Source organism: Antechinus flavipes, chromosome 3, assembly GCF_016432865.1.
Source record: "Antechinus flavipes isolate AdamAnt ecotype Samford, QLD, Australia chromosome 3, AdamAnt_v2, whole genome shotgun sequence".
Lineage (NCBI taxonomy): Eukaryota > Metazoa > Chordata > Mammalia > Dasyuromorphia > Dasyuridae > Antechinus > Antechinus flavipes.
The window spans coordinates 550,239,418-550,251,793 of NC_067400.1; the positions used below are offsets into that span (position 1 = coordinate 550,239,418).

Consider the following 12,376-nt stretch of genomic DNA (forward strand, 5'->3'; position numbering starts at 1 on the left):
TGGTTTTCAGTTAACTTTATATGCACAATACACACACACACTATATATATATATATATATATATATATATATATATATATATATATATATATATATATATATAGCTAAAAAGGTAAGGAGAAATAATTTGAAGTTTAAAATTAAAGTATGTTCCAATTATGATTTAAAGACAACACCTATCTGATCTCTGCTGGACAACATGGAAAAACATTTCAAGGATGAAGAGTTATCTGAACGTTAGAGAGAATAAAAATACAGTTCAATCTCTGTTCCATTGATAATTTCCTGGAGCATACCCACATACATAAAAACAATAGAATATATAAAAGCCTGCCTAAATGTTATAAAATGTTTTCCTTTAGCAAAATCCCAATATACTACAAAAATCTGAGCACAGATTTAAAGAAGAAAACTTCATTGTCACCAGAAGAGGGAAAGAAAACTGTGCATGGTTAATGAATGCAGCTAACTTAAGCTGATTGAAACTGGCAGTTCTAAGTTGCTGATGTTTCTTGGAGAGTGTTCAGTCTCAGGTTGATATTTTGGTCCCTCCCACAACTCTCTGGCATGTATATAAACTCTGAGCTCTCCAAAACTTATTGCCAGTTCTCTTTCTTGACTAACTGAAGCAACAAGGAGACTAAAATGTTACTTCTTTTACCCATATTTTTAACACTCTTATTGTCTGCTCTTGAGTTTGCAGACTCCAATGCTCATTATGACAAGATTTTACTCCATAGTCGTATCAGAGGTCAGAAACAAGGGTAAGTTGATCTTTAATTCTTGTTATTATTATTTTATCTTATTCTATGCAAACAAGTAAAGTAGGAGAAAACAAAATTTCTCTTTTATATTTATTTAATCTTTATAAGGAAAAATGACAATTTACAACTGCACTTGTTGTGTTTAATTCATATTTTTAAAAATTATATCCAGAAACTTTAAGATGAACATTTTTTAGGAAATGTTACATAGTTCTTAAATTTAATTGACAATATAACATGTCTTTCTAATGTAAAAAAGTCTAACTTTTAATTGTTTCTAAACATCTAAGTTTTTTTCACATCATGTTAAGAAAAATTATAATAGACTGAAAGCTTCTTTGCCTTCTTTTAGCAATCTATGTATGTGTAAAAAGAACAGAATAGTGCAATATAACTAGCTTCCTCCAAGTTTTTGCCAGAATTGAATTTGAAGAAGTTAAAAATTCCCAATCCAAGCAAAACAATACAAGTAAGTCATGTTTCCTGCCATTTCACTAAGTCTGACTTGGCTTTCCTTTCAATTCAGCAGTTTATGTGACAAGTGAACCAAGAAAATGATGACTTTTTGATTCAAAATGAATTTGAATACCGCTTAGTTTGACTTAGAGGATTTTTTCAGTGTTCACATGTTTACTAATCCTGTAGAAGAGATGAAATCAAAGTTTCAGATGAGAAATATATTGGAACAGAAATTAGTGGGAGAATATTCTCTGATCCATTTTTTTTTTTTGGTCTAAACAGAATGTTAATTTTCTGCTTAAACCAGCAGTATTAGAAAAGTTTCCCCATTATGAATCCTCCAACCTAAATCTACCTATTATTTTTCACTAGCACCTTTGTGAATAGTTAACCATTTATTTTGAAATATGTGTTTTCCACACAGGAGCAATAAAAATATCTGTCTAGATCAAGGAGAACAACAGCAGACATTGAAGAGGTTCACCATTCTTACATTGTTCTTTGTGATCTGATTGTTCCAAAGCCAGAGAAATGAGCTTTTTTTCCCCCCTTTTAAACCCAAATGCAGTAGCTGAGATCCTCAGCAATTTGTATGTATACACTCACACACACACACACACACACACACACACACACACATGCACACCATGAAAATGAAATGTACAAAACATGAAGCAACTAAATTGTTCAGATATTTCAGTTTTTGTAGCAGTACTCCATCTCATCAGGGAAGTTGTTTCCTCCCCTCTGAGAAGGAACAATTCCTCTAGAGATCCAGCAGGATGGTATCAAGAGCTACAACTGTGCTGGGGTAGAAATCCCATCTGTTCTTGGAAATGAAAGCCATATGTTAGTTTTTAGTGCCAGACTTTGAGATGAAATGGATGTCATTGTAATTTTAACTCTCTTTTCTTTCCTTTATCCTCTAGCCCAAATGTCTGTGCCCTTCAACAGATCTTGGGCACTAAAAAGAAATACTTCAGTACTTGCAGAAACTGGTATCAAGGAGCCATCTGTGGGAAGAAAACGTAAGTTGCATGTTTTTATATAAGCCAGTCCTGCAGAAATTCACATTTCAGTGTACTGGAAATATGGAAAGCATACCATACCTTTTAAATATACTGAATGAGCCTCTATATTCTTTCCCAAACAGAAAAAAAAATTCCAAATTTCAGACAAAAGAATTTCACATAAATTAAGTAATATTCTGTATCACTAATGAATGATATTAATGGAAGTCAGATTTCTCCTAAAATGGTGATATAGAAGTCATATGACATAAGACAAAAAATCCTGGGTTCAGTATCAGGACACCCTGAATTTCCCAAGTTTTGATTTACTATCAAAAAAGGATTATGATCCTAAGTAAATCAAAAAATTTTTATTCCTCATTTTCTTCATCTCTAAAATGGTCACTAAGTTCCCTTCAACTCCAATATTTTATGATTGAATAATAATTCTAATATTTATGGCAAATGTCATTGCTTGAAATAACAAATTGAAACAACAGAAAATCAAAGAGATTCTTTCATTTCAAGACCACTTTTATAAAGATCAAGACCAGAATTTATTTGTGCAAATTCTCAAATAAAATATTAAACTAATTATACAGATAATTGGGGCAAAATAAAATTGTGATATTCTTATATAAGTACATACATACAATGTACTATATATATATATATACATATATATATATATATATCTACATTTGATAATTAGTTTTTGCCCATTTTACAAGCAAACTTACAAACTTCTAGGAAAGAGAATAATTCATTGCAGTATGGTAAAAAGCACACTGACTTTGAAGTCAAAGGATAGGGATTCAAAGGTTGGTTTTGCCACTTACTACCTGTTATGACATTGAGGAAGATGTTTAATATCTCTAGCTCTAATTACTTACATGTATGAAATGTGATGGTTGAACAATATAATTTATACAATCCCTACATGTTCTGAATCTAACATCCTAGGATCCAAGAGCACTGTATGTGTTAGTGATCCTTTAGGGGGTGGGGGGAAAAGAAAGCTATTATAATAATCAGGAAAGAGATACTTATTCATATTTCTGAAGAAATTACTATCATTATATCAGAGAAGAGATCATAAAAGAACATGAGCTCTGTAATCAAGAGAATTGAGTTGAATTCTTACATCTGTGTTTTACTACTTATGTGATATCCACACGAGTAAGTCTTTTCCTCAATTTTCCTATCTATAAAATGAGATTGGACTTGACCATTTCTCCAGTCTTTCCAATCTAAATCTCTAATCCTATGAGTCATGTATGTTAAGCTCTGCTGAATTCTTGCTTTGGATAATAGCCCATGTGTGCTGCTATGAAAATGAAAGAGACTTCCTCTTATTTTATTAGAACCCATTCATTCTGAGTATCAGACTGAATAGGACTTATAGTTATTTCCAAATAGAGAGACTTTTAATATCTTGCCAAAGATTTTTAAGGTAAATTCATTACCTTAATAAAAAACAACTGTTCTTGTTGAACAGTGAGCATTGCTTTTCAGAATTCCTTGGAAAATGAGAACAACTATAGAGTTCAAAGTGAACTGTTTCTTTAATTAAATTTAACATTTAATTATTAAATTCAAGGCATTCAAACACAGTAATTAGTAAAATATTTTAGAGAGCACTTTGAAATCTAAGAAGAATCATGGCATAGAAAATATATAACTGGTATCAAAATCAAGAAGGCCTAGGTTCAAGTACTGTCTCTGACATTTAGTGGCTATTAGCCATTCTACCTCTCAGTAGTCCAGGTGAAAACTTTAGGTTGCAGAATAAGGAGTAGAATAATAATTAATATCTACATAAGACTTATCATGTTCCAGGTAAATGCTAAATGCTTTACTATCTTTACTATCTCATTTGATCCTCACAACAATCATGAGGTAGGTGTTATTATAATCATTTTACAGATGAAGAATCTGAGGAAAACAAAGGATAAATGACTTGCCCAAACTCACATAACTAGCTTGTGATTGGATTTTAGTTTGAGTCTTCCTGAGTTTAGGCCCAGTGCTCTGCTCACTTCCTCACCTGGCAGTTTCATAAATTCTAATTTTTAAAGTTCAGGGAATATTCTCATGAACTACATTTTAAAAACAAACTGGCTAATGAGCATTTAATAGACATATGTCTATTATAATCTGTAAATAGAAATGCCCTTTAACATTCTTAACATTTTTAACTTAAAAAGTGAAAGCTGAAAGAATTTAGATATGTTATTTCATGTTTCTGTGACCTTCTGATATTATTGTATCTTAGTATACAATGAGTTTCTCCAAGTTACAGAATAGTTAATTCCCTATTTCCTTATGCCTCACATTTCTATGTACATCCTTTCTCAAAGAGATGAAGGATAAATGATAAAGGTCAAGTGAAGAATACTATAAGGTTTTTATAACATTTTCTAACATGTTTTAACTTAGTAGTTCTTAGGGTGTACACTGACAGACCTTTGAACCTTGGAATTATTCTTATGCTTGTAGTTCAGACTCATAAGAAATCATATAAACCATTTTAAGTGACTGAAGAGAATTAAAAATGGGCTTGTTATTGCTAGTTTAGGTCCCATTCTCAAATATTGTGGGGTTAGAGTCTTCCTTACTAATTATTCTTTCATGACATGAGCCTTACTTGGAATTTCCAATTACTAGAAAAGAAAAGATATAGTCTCTAGTTCTTTAAAGGGAAATCTTTGTAATACCCTGCCCAGAAGATATGGAGGTATGATGTAATCTTACTTCTACCATGTAAGTACAGCACAGATGCCAAAATTTGAATGAAGCAAATGCCAAAATACAATCTTGCTTTTCATCAAAGGACTACTTAAAAGTCAGGCATTCTTCCAAAATAAAAATGGTATCTTCTCTATTCATTTTTTTCCTCTTTCTCTTTTCTTGAGTAACTAAAAGCTTCAGAGAAGCCACATCTTTTTCATGAACATATTAACACCAAAGCTTTAATGTGTATCCAAATTTATAAAACAGGAGAAATAAACAAATACTGATAGCTTTTCAGAATTTGATATCCATTCACTTATCTTCAAGTTTCTAAAGACATCTTTAGGATATCATGCAAGGCACAGTGTGACATAAATGGAAGTCTTTTGTTTGAACTCACATTTGGAAAATTTGGGGATACAGCTGAATCAATATCTTCCATGTTTTACAATGCAAATAGGGTCTTCAAAGATTAAATATAGACATGTAATAATATATAAAGTCTCTTTAGACTCTGTATTGTATGACCTAATCTTTTTTGGGAAAATCTCATGAAACTTTGTAGAAAATTTAGAATACTAATAAATATCCCTGGGATTTTATGGTCTTGAATTTAAAAGTAGAAGAAAGTCTAGAAGGACACTTAGTTTAGGACCTTTATTTTATAAATAAGGTTCAGAGGAGCCACAGTGCTTCTCTTAACTCTCTAGTCACCTAGTGTCAGAGGAAAAATTTGAGCCTAGATCAATGGTCCTTTCACTGTACCTTTTAGATAATGCTAAATGAAGTTTGAGATTGATCATCCCTATTGAGATTGACCTTACTGGTCTCATGTTGCCTGTCAACTTCTTACTCCAAAAGCAATGGACTGACAATAAATATTAGCTCCTCTGGGGCAATATATAGGAATTCAAATACAGGAAAAAGTGTGTTTCTTTATATATACATATATATATATATATGTATATGTATATTTATATTTGTGTTTGTGTTTTCAAAAGATAATAGCATCTTACAATCTTTTTACAATATTGTACTTTATGTAGAAACTACTTCTTTGAGACTCCAATATTTCGTCCTAAGAATAGTTTCTCAAGCCTCTCAACAGCAAACATTTTTAATGAGTTGTTTTGTCAAAGTTCAATGAGTACTCCTTGCAATTATTTGATACATATAAATAAATCCCTGTATTTATTAAATAGTTAAGAGGGCTACAACAATATTTTATTGGGTTTGCATATATGTTTATGTTTTCACAATGTTATTTAAACTCAGGGAAATCTTAGAGTTATAGTGTAATCTGGAAATTACAGTGTGTTGATTTTTCCCCCTTCCCTTCTTTTTCATCATCCACTCTAATTGTCCCAGATGTTTTACATAAAACAACTACAGCTAAGAAAAGATAAACACAAAAGCAAAGCAAGGGTCAGACAAGAAGCTCTAAATTACTAGGAATATCATAATTATCCCTACCCCCCATTTGGAGATCATTAAGCTATTGACCCTCTTTATTGCTATTAAAGGAAAACAGCTGTTAAACTGATATCTGATTACAGCTAAATAAGCTTTTACCATTACAAATGGCATTTCCCTTACTTTATTGAAATTTATTAATAAGAATATATTTTCTGTTTTTCTTTCAAATGATTCAAATTTCTTCATGAATATGTCACTCTTAAAAACAATTGTTGATAGGAAATTAATTCCATTAATCAACAAGCAAAGAAAAATGAATCTAAAAATGAACAAAATATATTGTGATTGATGTAGCATTAAACCTACAAAGACTCTTTCAGCTTAGTGATTTATAGATTGTTCTTTTTCTTTCCCATGAAAATTTTTGGATTTCTTCCTTATATATCAATATTTCTTTTCATCTAATTATATACTGATACATCATTCTTATTATATACTATTCCTCCAAGTTTCTATTAACTATAGTTTTATTATAAGTAAGCTTCTAATGAAGATCGTAAGATTTCCAGAAGCTTTACTTGCCAAATGGAATTTGATAACCCCAAAGTCAGCTCTATATTAGCAGAAAAACTTGGAGAATTGTAAGTACTATTTGTATAACTTTAGCAAAATTAATAATTTTACCTGAAATAATTGAAAAGTTGTTATAAAATTAAATCATCTTCCTTGAATTTTATCTATTATTACCTTATTCTATGAATTCCCTTTGAATCAAGCATAATTTAATTTGTTGATTTTTGAATACCAAAGTATTTTATTTAGTGCTATTGGTCAGTTTTAAATTTTATCTGTCATTTTGTTTTCTCAGATTTTCTGTACAAATATAGCAAAAGAAATAATTTTGAAATCTTCCTTTGAGCTGTAAATACTGATAATTAGTTTCAATATTTGAAATCAATTAATTCACTTTAGGAACTAAATTGTTTTTTCTCATGATATTTTATTGTTAATGGATGTTCTGTTGTCCTGAAAAGTCAATGTTCCTTCTTAAGTTTTAAATGTAATAGTGCAAAATAATTTATGTACTACACACAGAGAGAGAAAAAATGTTAGCAAAATAATTTGTATACTATAGAGCGATAAAAATGTTACCTTGCTTTTCAACTAAAAATATAGAAACAAAAACTGCTCACTAAGCTAATTCTATTCTTTCCCCCATTTGATTTCTTACTTTTACCTTGCATACAGGACTGTGTTATATGAATGTTGCCCTGGATATATGAGAATGGAAGGCATGGAAGGCTGCCCTGCAGGTAAGAATATATCTTGTGAGTAAAAGAGAAGAATATATAAAGCTAATATCACTTGGGGAGGGAAAGCTAAATAGACTTCTCCAAGCAAGAAATAATAATAGTATACATTTCAGAACATGAAATCTTTGAAATTTTGTATATATCAGATAAATTTTGCCTAGCCTTTGAGGGGAGGTTTTAGTTTTCTTAATTGGAGTAATCTGTGATTCCACTGAAATTGTTATTAGATATTGTATTTCCTATGTACCTTCTCACTTTGTATTGAATTATAAATTTTCATTTTATTTCAAATTTATTAAATATTATTTATTAAATCAATAATCTTTTACTAAGCAGCTACAAGGTGTCAGGTATATGCTATGGCCTGAGAGTACATAGTCAAAGAATGAAACAATGGCTTTTATCAAGAAGCTGACATTCTAACATAAACTTTGTTAGATCATTTAGTACAATCATTGTCCCAATGCAGAAATCATCTAAATAAAATATAACAGGTGATATTGTCAGTTTTAAAATATTCTTATTAGGCTTTATCAAACCAAAAATCTCATTTTTTGTAGATCTTTCATTTCTACCTTTCAGAGGGGAAAATAGATCTATTTCTTCTTTCATATATATGCAAATAATAGTAATATTTAGTATTTAAATAACATTTTAAAGATTTTAATATTATTTATGAATATTAAATAATTTTATCTTTACCATAACCCTAAAAAATAGGCGCTATTATTATTTGCATTTTACAAATGCAAACAAAAATGTTAAAAGTCCCATAGTTAGTGAATGAGTAGCTGAGATTAGATTTGAATTTGTATCTTCTTGATCCCAAGGCCAGTACTCTATCTACTGTTGCTTGAATCTATCACCTAGTTGCTTAAATCAATACTTTATGACATGATTTCCATTCTTCTCAACATAATAATCAGAATCTTTAGAAAAGGATCCAATGTATCAAGGTATCCATTAATATGTGGCAAGTTATGTCATAGTTATGACATAAGGCTATGATCTAATTTCATACTGAACTTATCAGTCAAAAACTGTAGGACTTTCTTTTCGTGTGAATGACTATCAACTCAGATCTGAGTTTTTCATAATTCATTTTTTCAACCTAATCATGGTCTTGAACATGATGTTAAGGAAGGGAGAATGATATAGGTTAAAGGAAAAAAAAAAAAAAAAAAAAAAAGCTTTGACAATAGAGTCAGAGGGTCTGGGCCTGGATTTGAATCTTGCCTTGGAATTGCATTTCCTGTGTCACTTAGCTAATCTGGGGCTTCAGTTTCTTCATTTTTAATATTAGATGACTTGATTAGATGACTAGCAAGGTCCTTTCAAATGCTAAATCTAATCATCCCCATAAGTTTCATCTGGCTGACTTTGATCCATTATTCCATTCTAGTGAGACCTTATTTATTCTGTTAATATATTACCTACAGTTCCCAAATTGTGTTGTCCACATATTTGATACATATGTCATCTCAGTCTACATCCAAATCCTGCTCATAATTGCATGTGGTATTTTTAATGTAAAAGCAAGAGGCTAATTTTCATCTCATGTTAAGTATGATTTGTGTTTGAAATGGACATTGAAATTGAATCAAATCTATTTTGTTATATGAGAAAAAGTAAAAATAATAACAATAAAAAACTACATGAATCCTATCCTAACATGCATATTATTAACTTGAAATTTTTTTCAGTGTTGCCTATCGACCATGTTTATGGCACTTTGGGCATTGTGGGAGCTACTACAACTCAAGGATATGCTGATGTGTCAAAACTGAGAGAAGAGATAGAAGGAAAAGGCTCCTATACTTTCTTTGCACCAAGTAATGAAGCTTGGGATAACTTGGATTCTGTAAGTTATTATTATTATTATTATTATTATTATTGCTATTATTAGTAGTATTTCTTGACATTAATTGATGTTTACTTTTTATATTTAACAAATGATTGGGGAGCTAGGAGGCACAGTAGATAGAGCACTGGCTTAGGAATCAAGAGGACCTTAAGTTTAAATCTGGCCTCAGATACCAATTGTGTGAACTTAGATAAGTCACTTAACTCCAACTGTCTCCCAAACAATAAAAATTAAAACCTGAATCTAAAAATAAATCTTGAATTGTATGTATTTTAAAATGTGTGATCTAAACATATATGAACATTGACAAACATATAGGCATGTATATAGTAATTGCATATGATTAACAAACATTTGGAAAAAATAAAAAAGATACATTTTTAAAGCCTATAATATAGTAAGATAAGACACACACATATACACACAAGCAGAGAGTATGCATATATTTCAAGACAAATAAAGTTTGAAAAAATGATAGTTTTTAGAAAACAACTTGATTTTGAGGTTTTTGAAAGTGCATATAGAGGAGAAGCTATGGCAGATAATGGCTAAAAAGCAAACTTTGGATTCAGGAAGTTATAAGATTAAGTCCTGTTTCTGACCTTCCAGAAATAAACTTTGTAATGCAGGGAATTTCATTTTAATGTCTAGATTGTGCAAGGAATTCTTTGAGATTTTAAGTTTTAAATCAGGTGAACCTGTATTGGCAGAAGTAAATTTTTTTTTACTGGGAGTTTCTCATACAAGAGGATTCATAGATCAGGTCCATACATGTGTGTAACTATAAAATAAGAGAAGTTGAATAGTACATAATAATCTACTTAGATAGCCAGAAGTCCTAAATTTTTGTCTAGGACTTCATTTAAAAACAATGATTTAGCATGTAGGAATTTGTGCCTTATATCTATGTAGTTAAAATACCTTATCTTCACCACTCTGCAAAAATGAATTAAATCACAGCTACTTATGAACAGTAGGAAATACCTAGGCAGATTGTTAGGGGTCATAGCTCCTTGAATTCATATCTGTGATACTGTAAGCGGAAGAACTTTGAAAATTGTAAAATACTATGGATTATTATTATCATCATTTTTTTTCATATAGAACAAAAGAATTCACTCTCCTTTCTGAGTGCTTATTTTATCATCTCTATATTCAGTCTTTAAGTAGACTCTCTACATGCATAACATCATTAAGTAGCCAAGCCTGAGTGTATATCATATGTTAGACACTATAATAGGCAAACAAGTTTCACAAGTTATATTCTTGTTGCTGATTTCTGCTAATCAATTAACAATGAACATTCTGATATAATTTAAGTTATATATGTGTTAATTTAACTTTAATTGATACTGCAATGAAAAATAAAAACTGGAATTAGCATTATTTTCATGTCAAGAAATTTAATAATCACTACTGAACCAAATTTTTAATATTTTTTCCTCTAGGAAATCCGTAGGGGTTTGGAGAGTAATGTCAATGTTGAATTGTTGAATGCTTTACATAGTCATATGGTGAACAAGAGAATGTTGACCAAGGATTTGAAAAATGGATTGGTTGTTCCCTCTATGTACAACAATCTTGGGCTCTTTATCAATCATTACCCTAATGGAGTAAGTTTGATTTAAATGTTTTACACTTTTCTGAAATTATTAGTTCCTGGCCTCTGCATATGTTTGTATATATTGAAAAGAATCAGTGTAAGGAAATTTGAAGTTGTGCCATGATGCTTCATCTTAATTGTAATATATTGATTAAACATACAATATAATGAAAGGTTGATGCTAACAGATGATTGTGGAAAAGATATTTGTTACATATCTTGTCTTCTGCAATGCGATCAATGTGAAATTAGATTATTTTTAAAAGAAAATCTGCGGCTGTTGTAATCAATTGCTCTGAGATAAAATATTACACATACTTAATAAGATTGCCAGAGATGGAATGTGGTACTTTTCACCCCTACTTTTTCTTCTCCATGCTATATAATTTGTATGTTTGAAAGGAAATATTATTGAAAAATAGTACATGATGTCTTGGGGGAATCCTTCAAAAATAACATAACAGTAAAGCTGTGAGGGAGCAATTATAATAAAGATGTGACCAGAGAAGCTACTTATTTTTAATCTGCTAAATTAATATCTACTTCTTACAAAGCACTGCAGTTCAGAACAGCTTATGACTATGTAAATGGTGAGAAAAGGATATAATTAAAATTTTTTGTCCTCAAATCAAAGATTGCTTTGAAAACAAAACAACTTTAAAATTATAGAATAGCTTACATCTTTGTAAAGAAAAAACAATTACCTGGGTAATTCAAGCAAGCAAATATTTCTATTTAAGTTATATGTAGTCTTTGAAAGTGGCAACATGAGATCTGAATTATTTAGAAAGTTGTTTCCATTATTCACTTTTACTTCTATAGGCATGGAGGCATATATGCTTTTATGAACAGACTGAAAGATTTTTGTTGCATTTTCATTACATTTTGTGAGATATTACTTACTAAGATACATGAGTTGTCAAAAATAATTCTTCCTGGGTTAATAGTGTCTTAGAATTCTGCCTTTTTCCAATAAATTATAGGTTGTTACTGTTAACTGTGCTCGAATTATCCATGGCAACCAGATTGCAACAAATGGTGTTGTACATGTCATTGACCGTGTCCTAACACAGATTGGTACTTCAATCCAAGATTTCCTCGAGGCAGAAGATGATCTTTCATCTTTTCGAGTAAGTGTATGTGGGAGTGTGGGTGTGGACAGACAATGGAGGGAGGAGATTAGGAGACACAACAAATGAATTATCTATATTCTC

The 12,376-nt window shown here is 30.5% G+C and overlaps 1 protein-coding gene across 4 annotated transcripts in view; it reads left to right on the plus strand.

Annotated features, from left to right (window-relative positions):
* The first annotated feature begins 591 nt into the window (after nt 1-591).
* Nucleotides 592-12,376, plus strand: part of POSTN (periostin) — a 44,476-nt gene continuing 32,691 nt past the window's right edge. For 2 of the 4 annotated variants that reach the window (XM_051987406.1, XM_051987407.1), the window contains exons 1-6: nt 594-764; nt 2,153-2,251; nt 7,631-7,695; nt 9,399-9,556; nt 11,008-11,172; nt 12,146-12,292. In XM_051987406.1, coding sequence (XP_051843366.1) covers nt 646-764; nt 2,153-2,251; nt 7,631-7,695; nt 9,399-9,556; nt 11,008-11,172; nt 12,146-12,292 — 753 coding nt within the window. In that variant the 5' untranslated portion in view covers nt 594-645. Of the gene's footprint in view, nt 765-2,152; nt 2,252-7,630; nt 7,696-9,398; nt 9,557-11,007; nt 11,173-12,145; nt 12,293-12,376 lie in introns of all 4 variants that reach the window. The other 2 variants (XM_051987408.1, XM_051987409.1) reach the window with 2 other exon arrangements.